This window comes from Crocodylus siamensis, chromosome 2 (assembly GCF_052110815.1).
Source record: "Crocodylus siamensis isolate JL-2025a chromosome 2, ASM5211081v1, whole genome shotgun sequence".
In the NCBI taxonomy this organism is placed as follows: Eukaryota; Metazoa; Chordata; order Crocodylia; family Crocodylidae; genus Crocodylus; species Crocodylus siamensis.
The window spans coordinates 15540276-15558504 of record NC_143396.1 but is presented as its reverse complement, the minus strand read 5'-3'; the positions used below and the strand labels follow the sequence as shown (position 1 = coordinate 15558504).

The following is an 18229-nucleotide window of genomic DNA, read 5'->3' as shown; positions in this document are numbered from 1 at the left end:
CTGGCTAAAAACATATTTTCCCAGTCTTGCAGGAGCTTAAAGGTCTATACGTGATGCAGCAATGGATCATACATGATGTACTATAACAGAAGCTACAGCAAGGATGGTGTTGCAAACTTAATTTAGAATTGTCTTGCTTCTGTAGATTTATGTCCATGTTTGTATTGTAGTTAAACAGGCTGCAACATCCTTTTTTTCTGTTCACTGTGTTCTATCTTATACAGTTGCACCTTTGGGATGCTCAGCTAAGATAAACATGGAATCAGTGGTGTTGCTGATGTCCCAAATTACAGAAGAATAAAAATTCATTAATAAAGAAAAATGAGACATGGGCAGGTTTGATGTTGTCCTCTCCACCCAAACACCATACCTTCTAGTATCTTAGTGTAAAGAGATTTGGTTCATCATTAAATAGTTAGCTAATAACTAACTAGAGGAATGACACAATTCAAGCTAATAGTACTAGTTATGTAGTGTTGGATAACAATTTTATTTGTCCCCAAATATGGAAGCATTACCATGCTGCGCCTAAGCAGTACCATGCTGCGCCTAAGCAGTTCAGTCGCCTGCACAATGATGCTCTTAGTCACTTGCATTTTCACAAAGGGAAAGCGCTGTACTTCTTAGGATCTTTGGGGGATTTAATCAGTACAGGGATGGCAAACTTCACGTTTCAGTTTCTAAGCTGAAAAAAAGGTGCGTGTGTGGGGTGGGGAGCAGGCTGCTAGTGTTCTCTACTGTAAGTGTCACTTTTGGAGACATCAAAACATTAACAAGTTACTGCAATTACAGTTAATGCAAGAGTCCACCATCACACACTTGCAAGCATGGTTTATATCAATCTACTGCTAAATCATAGGCAGGACTGGAATTACAGCAAGCTCTGAATGGGACTGACAAAGCCAGTTCTTTGAAAACAAAATGACAGACTTCAAAAGATGGTATTTATCACTCAGTAAGTTACTAGGCAATCTGAGGGTTTTGAAACTATTTATCTTCTAACCTAGCCTTTAAATTATTATCTGCTCAGTGGCAAACAAAACCATTCCCCCAGTGAAAAGAATTATTATTTTTGGACAGGATCCACATGAAAAGATTTGCTGAAGATTCTCTAAATAATGATCAGCAAAGGCCAGAGGTCCAATCAATGTATGCACATCTGAGCATAAAGAAATTTTAATTTAAAATGCAAGTAAGCATCATTGTATTGTAGCTTGCCTTATCTGTGGACATACCTTGGGGGAATACTGTCGTAACTAACAAAGTCAGGAAGACAGTGATGTTTCTAAAAAATATAAAATGATCATGACCTGGAGTCTAGGAGTGGGAACTGAGGTAGTTTATCTCGTAAAAGTTTCAGTGTTGCTGCTGCACATGTTGGATCGAGTTCCTCTTCATTCCTTTTTGGCTGGGACTGGGAGCTCAGAAAACTTGACCCCCCTGCTGGTTTTTTTCCTATTCGTTTTGGAGGCGACAGTGGATCTAGCCCTACAAAAAAGAACAGCATGTTTAAGAGGAGAAAAACAGAAGTTTTAGACATGACATCTTACAACTATTCCAGAATCAGTGTTTGGGAATGTGGTGAAGGGGATGGGGGTATAACAACTATTTCACTACTTTCCAGTGCAGCAGCATCAATCATTACCTTACCAATACAAGTACCAGTAGATGGGACTACATTTACTACAAAAGACTTATTCCGGTAGAAACAAATATTTGGACTGCATCTGCAGTAAAACATTCTTGTCGCAGCGTACTGTATGACTAAAGAGTGATGTTTCTTACAACTTGGAAAGGAAATTTAAATTAGAGAGTTGTTTGAATTGCTATACTGTGTTTTTGTAGCATTGGAGTGATATTATAACCGTGATGGTCCAGGAATTATGCAAGAGACAAGAATTTTTGCAGGTCATCTCTCTTATTGGACCAACTGCATCATTGGGATAGACTCAGACAAGCTTCTGAATGAAAAATGTCCTGAAATATATCTTTATTCAACTAGAACACTCCAGTTGAAAAATGGAAATCATAAGAAAGTAGGGCTGGAAGGGACCTCACAAAGTCATCTCAAGCCCCCTGCTCAAGGCAGGGTCATCCCTGACTAAACCACCAGACAAATGTCTGTTCATCCTGTTTTGAAAGCTTCCAAGGATGGGGATTCCACAACTTCTTTAAGTAGCCTGTTCCAATGCTTGACCGCCCTCATAGTCAGAAAGTTCCTTCTCCTTCCCAACCTAAATTTCTCCTGCTAGAGAGCTAGGGGAAAGGCTGTTGTTCCTAGTCCTGTCCCCTACAACCACAGAAAAAGCCCATAAAGTAGACTATATCTTTGAAAGAGACACCCAAATATTCTACAGCAGTGGTTTTTCAACCTTTTTTCATTCGAGGACCCCTAAAAAATTTCAAATAGAGTTGTGGACCCCTCTGAATTCTAAGTGTGGGTATTCACATACCTTTGATTCATCACAGTCATCTTTCTCAGACCCTTTGACAGTTTGTGGACCCCAGAGGTCTGGGGACCAGAGGCTGAAAACCACTGTCCTACAGTAACTTGTTACTAAAACTAGAGGTGCACCAATACATCAGTCCCATATCGTATTGGCACCAATAAAAGGAAAATTGACATTATTGGCAATTGTCTTTTTTTGGCCAATGTGGCCAATAATGTCACTGATAAATGCTGCGAGCATGCACACAGACACAGCATGCACATGGCCAGGAATACAGTCCAGCAGCTTGGAGAGCAGCGCCTGGCTGGTAAGTCTGTGTTGGGGGGCAGGTCAAAGCCCTCATAGTGAGCGAGGGAACAGGGCAGGGGCAGGCACTCCCCAGGCAGGGCAGGGTGGGGCAGGGCACAGGACAGATCTGTGGGTGGCTCATCTAGGAGGTGGGGTGGGGGGTGGCCCCTACCACTACACGCACCCCTGGGGGAGGTATGGGGGCATGTGCCCTCCCAGATTTGTGCACAGGGTGCAAGTGGGCAGTCTGCACCAGCCTCTTCCAGCAAACTGTAGCCCACCCCATAGCTCCCCCTCCTAGTGCCGCCCTCCCACTGGGAAGAGGCTGGTGAAGCCCCTTTCCTTGAGCCGACAGCCTGTCCTTGCCCCACACACAGATCTGAGGGACACATGCCCCCCTTGCCTCCCCCAGGGGTGCATACAACAACAGGAGCCCCCACCCCCTCCTGCACAAGCTGCCCGTGACTCTGTCCTGTCCCCCACTCCGCTCCAGCTGGGGAGCACTTGCCCCTTCCCCATTCCCTCCCTCACCTTAGAGGCCTTGATCTGACCTCCCTATGCCCCTTTCCTTCCCCACGCCCCTCCCCACCCCAGACTTACCGCCCAGATGCTGCTCTCCAAGCTGCCAGACTGCATCTCGGCTATTGGATCGGTATCAGCCAATATGGCTGGTTAATAAATCAGCCATTGGTATCAGGTAAAAAAATCTTTATCAGTGCACCCCTAAAATACCCCCTCAAAACTGTGCAACAACAAACTCCTAGTGATCACTTACCACCCCACTCTTGAAACAATTAGAAGACTCATCAAACAATCAGAGCCTACACTTGATAAAGATCAGACCTTTGGAGAAGTATTCCCAGGCCATCCACTCCTGGCTTTCAAACAACCCCCTGATGTTACCCAACCCATCACCAGAAGCAAACTTCCTCTGCTCAACAGACATCAAATGGGATGCAACTTTGCCTTAACAGCAGATGTAAAATGTATCAGGACATCTCCATTGTTAAAATACTCAACACCCCACCCACCTAACAATGAATTCAACAGAATCAATGAATCTTACAAGTCCTTTTCCTAAAAGATCGTACATCTGATCTAGTGCACCAAATGTCCTTATGGTAAATATGTGGGTAAAACTAGACAAGAACTCTGCACCAGAATGAACTTTCAGTGAAAAAATAGATTAACAGATATTATGGTTGAAAGGGACCTCAGCAGACCATCAGAGAAAGGATACGGACACACAAATACCAGTAGGAGCACACTTATCACAGAACAACTACTCCTTGAAGTGCCTGGATTAATTAGCTCAGAGGGGCACAGTCAAATAGCCTGCCTGCTCTGTTGCACTAAGGCAGCCGCACTGCTTCTGATCACAAGGCAGCACATACTGCACATGGTGAGTGGTATAATATAGGCATGCCCTAAGCATATACACCTAAATGCCTACAAGGTTATAAGGCAGAAAGCAGGATCCTCACAACACTCTGAAAGAAGTGAGGATCTGCTTTATTCTGGAAGCACGAACTAGTTGCTGAGTCAGCACCAGGGACAGATCTTCAGGAAGAAGAGAGACACTACAGAGATGAAAGAAACAGAATGGTTTTATGCAGACAGATTAGACACTTGGTTTAAACTGGAATGGTATGATTAGATAAACCCTCCTGTCAGCTAGCACAGACCTTTGCAACTGAGCTAAAGCAGCAGCTCCATTAGCTGGTAGGAACAAGCACTTATTTTCAATGGCAACTAGCCACTACAGGCAAATCTGATCACCAACAAGCTACCCAGCATATAACGTTTTCACCTTTACAACAAATAAAGGAAGCTTTTGTATAAGATAAGTGACCTGAAATACAAGCTTGTAAAAGAATAAACAAAAGTCTATTGCTCTATAGGAATGAAACTGAGCAAACCATCGTGAAGTCTTCATTTGGAAAACATCCCACATTTGCTTTCACATTGGTTTGGTTAGGATTTTCAATTCCCTTCCCACTTGTGGCATGCCTTGAATCCATATCTGGTGCTAGTCTAGCTCCATTAATCTGCCTTCACAAAGGTTGTGCTACCTTTGTGAAGATGATGGGGAAAAAAAACAAATAAAGCCCACTGTATACTTTGTATTTGCTGTGTAATAATTACCAGAAATACAGAGTACTTCTCAGAAGTGTTACACAAACTCTGTTGGCCTAAAATAGCAAACCTCCCAAAACAAAATCATACGCACCCAAAACATAGGAAATCTGCACAGTGAAAATGGGAAAAAGTGAAACCAGTAGGCAAGGGTGAGAGAGCAGCCTGTTATATACAGGAACTGAAAAACAAGATCCCGCATCATGTCTCAACGGTGATGAGAGGACTTGGAATGGAATTAATTCCTTCTATAACTAGATCCCACATTCAACAAATTTGGAGAAAGTCACTAAGACTCCACATTGCATCAGAACTGAATAAGCCATGAGGGCAGAACTCTGACATTATGTCCCCTTCCCCTATGGTTTCCCTTTATATTAAAATTCCTCTCTATTTTAAACCTTTTCTTTCTACAAATCCAATCATAGTATCTGAGGAAGTAGGCTAAAAAATGCTTGTTCCTCTCTCCATCAGTCTCTCAGGTGCCACTTGCAGAAGCCCATGCAGTCGAGAAAGCAGGCTGCTCCATTCTGTACTAGACAGAGCTTCCAGATTCTCTGTAAGGGTCACTCCAAGTACTTTATCCTAGAAGCGACAAAGACAATGGGTAGACAAGGTTCTTTGGGCAGATATGATACCTTTTGTTAGAAAACTGTTTTTTGCAAGCTTATGGGCACAAACACCCTTCTTCAGGCATAGAGAGAGTTTGCTGGTAAATTATGTATGCACATGCCAAGCTGCACATCTGAGAAAAACCTTATCTCCAGAACCAGAAAAACTCTAACAAGACTCTCCAGTTGGAGAAACCTACTACAGAATTGAAACTAATGCACTAGTATCTGTTGCTGAACGTGACAGATGCATTGCTGGATGGCAAGAGAAAAAACTATGGCACCACTCTCTCACTCCTTCCTACCTCCTACCACACCTTTCATTTGTTAACAGGAAGCAACGAACATGGTACACACTCAGCATACTTTGGATGATGGCCTGGTGAATGTGTTTGATGTGAGGACCTTAACAACCCCAACTATAAAAATGTACTAATTTGCTTTGATATGAGCATTGCAAAATGGACTGAAAACTGGCTGAAAAACCATAGATAAAGGTATGGATAATTAAAAGTAATAGGATGAAAATGAGCAGAAGAAAATCTAAGCTAAATAACAAGGAGAAAGGATCTTAACAGTGAAGCCCATTAGGCTGTGGAATAGTCTTTTAAAGAACCTGATACAGACTCAACACTGAAATTTAATTAAAAACAGCACTTCAGGACATGTCTACATGTTCAATTAATGTGCTTTAGGTAATGCACATTAAATCTAGAACCTCCAGGTACCTATACATGAGCAGTGAGGCTGCTCTGACACACTGGAATTCCAGCACGCCAGAGCAGAGTTGATTGAGTCTAATGGAGCATGGCAATTGGGGCACATGAACTATATAGCTCATCGAACAAACTTTGGCTCAAGTGCCCTTGCCACCATTTTCAAGCGCGGGAAGATTGATACATAAGACCCTGCGACACTAATTAGAGCAGCTGTCGAAGCCCCTCTGAGTAAAGTGCTGCCCCCTTCCCCCCCCTCCCACTGCCAAGCATGTGTACAAATGCCCTCCATTCTGAGGTACTAGAAAAATGCACCTTAGCCTATTTTAATACACATTTGCAAAAGAGCATGGGTTTTTTGTGCTTTAATGCACATTAAAATAGGCTAATGCTTATTAAAGCACACATGTAGATGCGCCCACTGACGAGAACAATTCTGAACTCACAAGGTTTAGATAAGAAGATGGAATAACTTCAATCATAAACAACTTCCATCATAATCACCACAACCAGCAGCAGGTAGAAGCTTTCAGATTGTTTCTTTGTATTACAGAAAAACTCAACTCACCCAATAAGAGAAGATTCAGTTTAGAACTATTTACTTCCCCCAGTTATAATTTATTTATAATATACTAACAGTTATAACACATATACTTTTTGATGGACAATGCACAGGACAGGAACAATTTTAATTCAGATTTTTTTTTAAAGGACAAAAATCTACAATTTTGAGAGTACTTTTATTTACATTATCTTTAAAAAATAGCAGATAGCTCTTTTCCTCCTGAGAATTTATATCTTCAACCAAAATACTTTTACTCCCCCCATCCCAATTGATTTCCTACATGGAATATTTAAAGCATAATTGCTCACTTATCATCTTGAGTTATACCGACACACAAACACACAAAGAGGAAAGGCAGAAGAGATGCACAAACAATGTGACATTTCAGATAGATAATATCACAACCAAACGATCAATATGAGAATTCTCCAGGGTTACAAGAACAAAATATTTTTCATTGAATTGTTATTTTAAACCATTGAAAGCAAGACAGCCAAGGGTAAATACACTGCTAATGTATTAAAAACACCAATCGTTTTAAAAAGTGCCCTGTTTAACATTTGTTTATAAAATTAGTTTTGCTGCCAAAATAACAGCAAGAATCCCCAAAGCAGATAGCGTTCCTGGGACATGTAAAACATCTCCATTTGTATTATAAATGTATTGTGATGTAAGAAGTAAAAGACTTCTACTGAATTCAGCCACTCTTTGGATTTTGTCAAGTGTAAGTACAGTCTCTGGGTTCAAATTTGTTCCAGTACTTACTTTGAGAAAGAATCATAAAAATGTTCAAATCCCCCTTTTTGTTTAAATTGACCAAATGGCACCTATTTGCCTGAAGCAATAAAGTAGACAGTGTTCAAGAGATAAATCGATAGTAGGAAATAGAGAGGCTGGGGTTTCAGCTGAAAGTTAGGCTGCTGAATGCTGACATTATTGATTTTAGCTAGTTCAGCTGGCCTTGTAATTAAAATGTAAATTTGAGAAAGAGATTATGTCCTGACAGAAATGGTGGGATTAGGGGTAGATAAAAGCCCCTCAGTGAAAATTCAGAGAAAGAAATGAGAAAGAAAGAGCACAGGATTCCTCAGCTGTGTGGATTTAGACTAAATCTAACTCCTTCAGATGTACCTAAGTTTAACTGAGAAAACAGAGACCGAATATAAACAAGTATTATGGACTGCAACTTTCCTGAAGGAATTTGATATTTAATTCCTATTTCACATTTTATGGAGTTTTCTTCACGCCAAGTGTGTAGCATTTACATAAACACACACAGCCTTGCAGAACTGGCAGGAAAATACAGCAGCCCAGGTACAATATGATCCATCTATTCTTAACCATGATGATAATGGGAGGACCTCCTGCCCCCAAAAGATATTTTACTCACCAAATAAAATGTTTCCTGCAGGCGTGACCACGCACAAAACAGTTATTCCAGAAAAATTCCCCAGGCTGATTACTCCTGCTGTCTTGTTCCAAGAAACCATCCTGATCTGGGACAGACACTTAAGAATGCAGTTTAATGAATTGGGGTGCGAAAAGGAATATTCAGGGACAGAACCTGTCCTACCACTTTCCTGCTGCTTGTCTCAAGCAAACTCGACCGAGGACAGGAAGGCTATTCCTCCTTTCAGCTGTAGAGATGCACAGTCCTCCATCCTCTTGATGGGGAGCCTTAGCACATGCCCAGTTTTGATATTGTATAAGGAGGAGACATCTACTTGAACCAGTTCAGCTGCCTAATAGGCAATAATCTCAACTGCAGCATGAAGCCATCAACAACTTCTCCTCTAGTAGGCCAGTGGTTACAGCACTTGCCCAAGTTCCCTTCTGCCTCAAGAGGTTTGAACACACATCTCCCACATTTGCTCCAACCACCAAAATGTGGGAGAAAGCATCCTTCATGCCTTCCCATTGAGGCTTGCCCACTGGGAGCCTGGAAGAAGAGTCACAAGAGAACAAGAGAAAGCCTAGCTTTGTGCTGATTCGCACTGCCCTGCTCCTATGTCCAGTGGTGTCTAGGCTTTTTATCCACTACTTCATTCCAAAGGCATGACTTACACTGGGGTAAATCTGAAGTAAATGCCATCATTTAAGTAATGGCACTATTCTGGATTGCACTTTGGTAAGAGAGGGTAGGATGTGAGCCCACGGAGTTGCATCAGTGCATGTTAGAGACAACTCCGACCTGTGGTAAAAAGACAGATCTGAAAACAAATGCATCAACAACAATTAGCGTGCTCACTCAGCCTTCTTCTTAAGGTGAATGAGCGGTGACAGAGGTCATGAAAGAAGAGTGATTCCAGGAGAGGTTTGAAAACGGAGAGTAGCTGATGCCCCCAGGTAGGGTGGATTACTGACAGAGGTCTGAAAAACAGTGAATATTGTGGGTTTTGTTTTTCTGAAATGAAAGTCAGAGACCTTGAGTTTTGCTACTCACAATCCATGAAGCTTTCTTTTCCTATCTCCAAACACAGGAGCATGCCATTTTTTTGGTTAATGTTTGGCAGTAAAGTCTTCCAACAGACTTTCCTGTATGCAGAAGCTCTGTAATGAGGACTACCCTGATGTTTCCAAGTAGCAGGGTATGGGGGGATACATCACGGCCCCACTGGAAGAGCTTTACAAGCAGTGGAATATCATGCAAAGAAGCCTACTCTCTGACCACAGCAGCCCAAGCCAAAATGTATAACCAGCACTGGGAGGAAGAGTTCCTTCCCAGAGCAGGACCCACCTCACTGGACCAAAGTGCCAGACTCTCTTGCCTTGCCGTGCCTCAGTCACACAAATCTCTCCCTGTTGACTCCAACAGTCAGAGTGGCCTGGTGACTGGGCACTACTCAGATATGAGATCCCTCTCACAGTGAGGCAGGCCTACACCTTAGGTCTCTGATGACTTGGGCAAGCACCTTACCATTAGATTATTGTTCAAAAAAGGCAGGCATCACCCTCTAACCCCAGTTGCTGATTATGGATTTTTTCCCTAACTACAGTTGTGGGGTTTTTTGGAAAAAGGATGCATCTCCACAGCAGAGTCTAACCACTATGGACCATAAATAGTGTTACATAGAGGTGGATATTCTGGGTCACTTCTGAGCAAGGCCAAATCTAGAAGCGTAGAGCTTAAAATGGAGGAGCATAAGGATCTAGACATTTAGGCTACTGCACAGGGCAAAACAGAATTATGCTTAGTGATTTAGACAGCTACAACTTTGTAAACACCACTTGTACATTTGAAAGGTAAAAAAGGAGCTAGTCCTTGGTCTTCATTTTTTAAATCAGCATGTTTTAACTCAAGTATTTTAACTTTTCCCTATGAGAGGTGAGGGACATGTCAGTAACCTTAAACACATCTAATATAGTAGAAGAAAGCTCACAACAACTGCTGTCCATGGAGCCCTAGGCCACGTCCAGACAAGCGTGGACATTTGGTTCCCCAAGGACAACTAGTGGCAGCGCACCTTGTGCCACTACTAGTGGTGTCCCTGGGGAATGCCCATGTCATGTGCAATTTGGCATGCAGGTTACCCCCGCTGGCATAGGTGAGGCTGAGGCCAGCACTGAGCTAGCCCCACCAGCTTTACCTGGGGCCTTGGGGACCTCCCGGGGCTGCAGCAGCAGTGATCCTGCCGCTCAGCAAAGGCCTATATACTCATCTTACCTTGCTGTAATTAACACCTTGAAATATATACAAAGTAGGAGGGTTTTCTGTAATGCTGTGACAGAGATCAGAACTTTGGTTTTGCATTGTTGTAACAGACAAAATTGTTTAATGTAAGATGGGCATTCTATATCAGATGAGTCTGGCAGAGCTCTCTATAAGAGAGAAGAGACAAGTGTGAAACAGTACATGAAAATATTTCCTTGTAGCTAAAAAGAAATGATTTTCATTCCAGTTCATGAATGTTTGTTTCCATGTTACATTTTCATGCCATGTCTTGCCTTAAATCTTTTATACTGCTACTATTAACAACTTCTACAGTAGGATTTTAGTTCAGATGTAAGATTAGAAAGCAGAACTATTGCTCTATACTGTAATTACTCATGCTGTTTTCCTGCTTCCTGGCTATCCAACTCAACAGCGTCGAAAAAAGAAGAGGAGCAGGAAGAGGCAAGAGCTGGATTAGTAAATTGTATAGCTTTCATATATTTTATTGGATGTTTTGTACAAGAGCCTGGGTATTGTGGTCAGATGCCACAGAAGTCCATGTGGATTTGACCATACTGTTGCTGAGATCGTACCACTATCCAGATATTAGTCTTTTCTTTTAACTGATGCCTTTATTATGGGCTAGCATGCAAGTCTGTGAGTAGATACTTACTGATGCTACAGTATTTCTGAAAAATAAAGCAGGAGGAAACTGACTGTAGTACAGTCTCTCAAGGGCTTCTGAACTAGACTGGACCAAAAAAATATCCAAACACTAGCAAAATGTACTACAAAGAACAACCCTGTGTTAGATTTTCCCACCACTGTGTGCAGTTCCAGTTAAAAAGGATGTGAAGAAGTTAAGAGGGTCCAGAGGTGGGGAACAAAGATGATCGAGGTCTTGGAAGGTAAGTCATATGAGGAGAGGCTGAAGGAACTGGGCATGTTCAGCTTGCAAAAAGGTGCTTAAGAAAGAACATGACAGCAGTCTTCAAATATGTGAAGGGCTGTATAACAAGGGACCCTAACTCTGTTACTCAGAGCTGAGAGGGAAAGAGAAAGGGATCGGAGCAGTCAGTCTGAAAGGGAAGGACCCATGCTAGGGTCCTTTACAAGAATGGAGCAACAGGAACAGAGGCTGCCCTTTAATTAAGAGATTAAATACCCCTGAACCAGCATGAGAAGAGGCAGGCAATTGGCAGCGGGAAGAGGCTCTTGGGCACATAAAAAAAACCCTTCCCAGAGGTCATCAGAAGAGGGGTAGAAAGAGGGAGAGAGAGGGAAGTGGGAAGGGCAGAGACCTGGCAGCTCTTGTGTTATAGGCACTGGGAACCCCAGTGGCCCAGAGGCTGAGAGCTCAGGGGCAGCACACTAGTGTGGCTCACCCCCTCTTGTGCTGTGTGTTTACTCAGTGAGAAGACTTCTGTTAAAGCCCTAGCACTTTTCCTTTCCTTTGCTGTATTGTTCCCAGAGGGAAGACTTTTTTTTGTTAAGGCTGCAGCTTACTTTTATGTTAAAGTTAAGCCTGGTGGACTGGGTGTGGCTGTAGGGGTGAACCTAGAGGCCACAGTGAGGTGCTGGTAGGGTGCACCAAGGCTTAGTATTCTGCCAGGGTAGGGTGTACGCCAGATCTGGCCAGAAGCCAAGAAGCCAGGGCCCACAGCCCAGGAGGGGAGAAACTAGGGTCAGGGACACAGAGTCCAAGAGGCCTGGAGCTCATGAGTCAAGCCCTGGTGCACTGGGCCTAGGCTGAGGGAGCCCAGCTAGAAAGAGGGAGCAGAAGCCTGGGAAAGCCAATACCCCAACAAGTGCCTGGAGGCCTGAGTAGCACAGATTGAGGCAAGGTGTCTCCTGGGAATGATAGCTAATAACATCTGCAGGCATAGGGGTGCCTGGACCCCACAATTATTGCCCCTAAGGCCCCTGGGGCCTTAAAAGGCGAGGCCCAGCCCAGAGAGTTCAGGACAGAGAAACCTGGAGGATAGCACACCAGGCAAAGACACCTAGGAAGAGGCAACCTGGTCTCTGCAAATAACCTCCCTAATTAAGAAAAAAACATTAAAGATCAAGTCATTGCAGGTGAGAGACAGGAGGCAAAGTAGAGACCAGGAGTTGTAGGCAGGTGGGTCCAACCACTAGGAGACCTGACACAGGGCAGATTGCCTGAGTCTGCTACAAGCACCTTTTCTCTCTTGCTGTAGAGAGGAGAATGCAGACCAATAGCCTGTAGTTACAGTCCAACTACTACTTACTTAATGGTACTCTTTTTCCAAACTTTTAACACCAGGGTGAAAAGCTAATGCAATAAGATTGTTTTGTTTTTTTAAAGAAATGATTCTAACAGAAACTTTCCTCAGCTTTTACGAAGCTGACTGAAGGGTGCACATAACTTTCTCATCTGAAGCATGATTAATTTATTAATTGCTCCATAAATTGCAACATTACACATTCAGCCAATTTATGGCATGATAAAATGGCAAGTCAGCCACAACGATGTTCCATATTTAACATGTTCAATATAATGTGGAACATCTTTGTGGCTGGTTTGCATTGCACTTTAAATTAAATGTATGGTATGTGTCCCAGACCTGATGCTGCACTGTGCCTGACAGGAACAGGATTTTTTGGGATGAAGCATAAAATTCCTCAGATTCTGACTGTGCCATTCATTATATTAACATCTGCCAAGAGCCGCTATTACCATTTTATGTAAGGTAGAAGCACAGACTTGTTTTTAAATGAATAGAGCCCTAGTTTTCACCCTGTTAGCAGCATTCCTGGTCAAAAGTAGAAGTGATGACTATTTGCAAAGCAGAAAATCAAAAAAACAACAACAAAAAAAACCCAGTAGAAAAGTAGCACTGTCTACTTCCATAGTCTTCAATTCTTTACATTTGAATGCATGCATTTTCTAGATAATACCTACTTAATCAGTAGTATTTACATTCTTCAACAGCACAGTGCAATTAGAATGGCTCTACAATATTGCAAGATGCCTGGCCTCTTGTCCCACTACAGACATCAGGTGCAAGTGTAAATAAGGATTATACAAATGGGAGGTCGTTAAAAGTCTGGTAATGCTAATTTGGCATGACACCCCTAATGGGTTATATCTTCACACTCCAGTTACCTAATCACCTAAATTCTTTTAACAAATTTACATTTCATCTTACACATGGCGATTCAAACTGACTTGTCCAATTCTCCCGCCATTCAAACGGTTCCATGTCAACCCCAGCTCTATATGTTATTCATTATTGACATTATTTTTTGGTTGTAACATATAACTATTCAGTCTCCAAAAAGCTTTGCTCTTGGCACAAAATCTGTAAGATTTCAGTAGAACAAAATTTTGCTTATGATCAAAAAGGGTATCTGAACTGGAAATTAATTTTGCTGGGAAATACTTTAATTTTTGCAAAGAGAAATCAAAAGGAATAAAATTACTTTCTACAATGTGACATTTTGGAGTACTCAGTTATGAATTTCGGTGGTTGTGTTTTACATCTGTTTTATTACACAACATAAAAAGTTAATTTGAGGAGCTGCTCAATTTTTATTGTTTATTCAGGTGCAGCAGAGAGGAGAAAAGAGCCTTAAAAATGTTCAACTTTCTACAGAACAGTAAGAACATATTTAAAGTGGAAGGTGTAATGCTGCAATTAAGAGATTCCAGTCATATCAGACTTCTAACCTGGGATTTAAAGTTCCATCATTGCTTAGCTGATCAAACACACTTTAGACTATGCAAGGCTAGCTATATAAAGTTGTCAAAATTATCTATGGGTTAATTATTGTAATTTTTTTGTCTCTGCATATACACACACACACACACGTGTATACACACGCACATGTACAATGTTTTTTGGGTTTTTTTTAGTAAGTTAGCTCTTATTCAGATATTTACTTGTTTAGAAAACTGGAACCTATTACAGGTGGATATATCCTTAATCAAAATCATTTTTAAAAATAAAAGCCCAACAAGACTTGCACATAGTAGAACACTTACACTCATTCATTCATTCATTCTTACATACTGAAAAGCTTTCCTGAATAAGGATTCTTTCTTGAATTGGGGTCTTAAAGCAGGGGTGTTGGTTGTACACCCCTTAAAGCAGTACATTTAACCACTACCAAAGGAGTCATGGAATCATAGAAAATGAAGGTTGGAAAGGACCTCAGGAGATCATCTAGTCCAACCCCCTGCTCAAAGCAGGACCCACTATACCCCAGTCCATTTTTCCTTTGTACATACAACAGAGATATTCACTGGTAGAAACAAACTTTTAAAAGAAATACCAATGTGCATAACTGACTTGGAAGGGAAAGACTATTTACTGGATATCTGCTTCTTCAGTAAAAAAGAACTTGCCTTTCTTTAGGTGTATTTTTATCCTCATGAAGAACTGACTAATCTATTCCATATCGATTTTTACACAACCATCATGACTGCAATATGTGACTGCCTGTAGTGCACTGGAGATATATTTAACATCTATCATGCATGTTTTGTTCTTTGTCATCCTTTGCCTGTTGGGAGAACTGCATATGCACCAAAGTGTTTTGTTTGGTAGGTTTGATATATTTAACCAAGTGCAATTATTGCTACGTGCTAGAGAAGGCAAGGTTGTTGGAGTGCATGTCATACTCAGACTGGAAGGAAATGAGAATTACATTGACTGTTTCTATCCTGTGTTACGGATCATGTGTAAAAGCACATGTCAAAAGTCAAATTCCAGGGCCTGGTATTGTTAAGGAAAAAATGTACCAAATACAGTCTTAGATTACAGACAAAGAAGACTGTAGCTATAAGTAACAACTAACCTAACTGCCCATTTATTCACTCTCACTCTTCTTATTAAAGCCTGCATGCTTTCTTCCATCAGCCCCTATACATGGAGTGCTCTCCATGCTGATCTATCCTTGCTTCCTTCAAATCCCATTTCAAGACCAAACAGCAATGTCAAACCTGCAAGGTTCAGCCAGCATTCAGACAGCTATGTCAAGAGGCATCTGGGGCAAGGCAATGTTTACTGACAGATGCAGATTAGATTGACTTACATAAAAATATATATCAAATATATAAACACATTAAAACCCCCCGCTTGCCTACCCTTAACTGAATTGCTTGTTTTAAGACTGAGAGATCCCTTAGTCTACGTATTCATACAGGCTTGTTTGAGGTCTCTGGGCACTATGGCAATATAAATAATAAATAGTAATGATCACTTGATTTTAAGGCATTAGCATAACTATATCAGAAGTCTTCTTTGTGCTGATGGAGATAACCACTGCAGATGAACAGTTAATATCACTGCAATGACCGCCCCCCTCCCCCCAAACACCACTTAAATCAGTCTAAGTGGCGTGAGGCCATCAAAAGTATAAGGTTAGTCTAGTCATCTCCTTCTGGGTTTACAAGTGCACACATCCCGATATTACCAAAAAAAGGAGGGATCTACCTTTGTACAATTAAAAACTACAGCCCAGCTTTCCAACAGCCCAAACTACACACACACAAGAAAAAAAAGGAATAAAAGAAAGGAATGGAAATGAACCCCCTCCACACACACACATCACCCACATAGTTTAAGCTAACATAACACTGTTTTTTGGTCTATCTGACAATTAGATGCAATTTGAGGCTTATTAGTCTATCAAACATTTTTAACTTTTGCTTGATAGCAGCATTCCCACCATCTACAGAAAGCCAAAAAGCTTCTAAGCTTTACAATGCGTTGTGTTACATGGAGGCAGAACTCCAGCTGCTTAGCTTACGAGGGAAGAACAAGGAGGCATTGGAATTTAATTACTTTAGATGAACTTTTTTCCATAACTCACCTGTCAAATCTACAGGTGCACTTCACAAGAATGCATTTATTGCTAGAGGTATAGGTTGTAGCCATGTTGGTCTAAAGACAAAGGCAGACAAGGTGCTTTGGGTAAATCTGATATCTTTTATTAGACCAACTTTTTGAATTGGTTTAATAAAAGATACCAGATTTACCCAAAGCACCTTGTCTGTTTATTTCTTGAAGCTTTCATATGCCTTTGGAAAGGGCTGCTATATATAAATGGAGCAGACCAAAGCAAGATTACAATTTGTCATCTAGGATTTGCTTAGTGCCTCTACAATAAAGCTCCCAGAGCTCCATTTAACCTTTTGTTCCCAATGACACCCATGCTGGAGGCAGAGGTTAAGTTGCTGGCCGCATCTGGCCACCCTCATGGTGTTAAGTGGCTGTGTGCCTGCAGGTGGCATAAGAGCAGTAAGCAGCACTGAATCCTATTCCGATCACCAAATCAGCATCCTTGCCTGTTTATAATTATACCCCCTTGCCCCTCTAATCTCAGTAAATAAATATTGCCTTTTTAGCGCACATGCATACAGAGCAGCTCCTAGCTCTGAACTGTAGTGGACATGACTGAATGAAATAAGCTCCTGATCTCAGTTGCTTCTCCTCCTAGAAAGTATTTGTTTATCTAGAGCCCATCACTGCTCCCCTATCTATGTAATGACTTCCTCATAGCAGTCAGAGAGATTACCTACACCACTGATCACTTTATTACTTCATAATGGCTGTTTATTTACTTTACTGCAGCAGTAACATGCAGAGATAAAGCTTTTCACAGCTGGGCAAACTCACCATACTCCTTACGCAGGTGGTCTGGAATGTGGGGCTCATAGCCTTCCTTCTCAGGGACCTCCACAAATTCATCTTCATCATCATCATCATCATCTGAGACTTTCATCTACAGGAATAAAATAAAAATAATATAGATAATAACATTACCTTTACCCCCCACATCCTGAAAACATTCTGCAGACAGCTGCTTAATGTCAAAAGTATTTCCCTAATTATGTATTTAATCATCATCAAAGACTAGATGCCTTGCTTAACATTTTCTCTCTAAAGCCACCCTCAATCCTAAGGGATATCTTCTTTAAAGGTTCTTTTATCCATTAGAAGGCATACACAGTTGGTGAAGTCTGAGAAAGTGTGAAACTATAAAATACAAAAAAAAATGTGTTAAAACATGAAGATCTTGACTTAATGAGCAAGTGATGGCCTTATCTCTGCCTCTCCTTGTTTTGTTGGTTTAGTTCAGCTTGTTGGACCATGGTATTTTGCAGCGCACATTATGCAAGATCACCCACTGTTTAAGGTCTTTGAATTGCATACAACAGACAAAACAGAAAGAAGAAAGGACAGGCTGGCGACCTTAATTCAGATAAAAGCAAAAATGTGGACTTAAGGCCATGCCATTTTTAATGCATTTTCTCTCTTCCTTCTCAGAATTGGTTTCTTTTCTAAGATGTAAACAGGTGAGACCACTCAGCTATCATGTATATATTATACGAGTTTAAAAAAAACAGAAGAGATGTCTTACCTAGCACCTAACAGTTCAAGAGTTATTACAAGGACTCTCCAATTAATGGATGAGGGAACTGTACCCAGGGCATTATCCCATTTAGAGTATGCATTTCAGTCGATATCAGAAGAGCTATACCCCAGATACTACACCCTTTGAAAGCCAGGCACTCTGCCATGCCATCTCCCATTTGGTTTCCTTCACTTTGTTTCAGGACTCTGCCAGCCTTAGGAAGCCAGCCAATTCTCTCCAGCACACCAAGGGTCCCTCACCGTATGACAGAGTGAGGAGCCCAGAGTACACTGAAGGATGTATTACAATTCAGAGAGATACAACTAACGCTTGATTAAAAGGAATTCATTTTAAAGGGATTCTCTTGTTTTATCTACCCTTTCATTGCAACCTTAAAAGAAAAAAAAGACTTCTAATACATTCAT

At 41.4% G+C, this 18229-nt stretch overlaps 1 protein-coding gene across 1 annotated transcript in view; it reads right to left on the bottom strand.

Moving 5' to 3' along the window:
- UVSSA (UV stimulated scaffold protein A) overlaps positions 1 to 18229 on the bottom strand; it is an 82657-nt gene that overhangs the window by 22224 nt on the left and 42204 nt on the right. The window contains exons 8-9 of the mRNA XM_090035382.1: positions 17066 to 17171; positions 1311 to 1488 (exon numbers count right to left, since the gene is read on the bottom strand). Coding sequence (XP_089891508.1) covers positions 1311 to 1488; positions 17066 to 17171 — 284 coding nt within the window. The remainder of the gene's footprint in view (positions 1 to 1310; positions 1489 to 17065; positions 17172 to 18229) is intronic.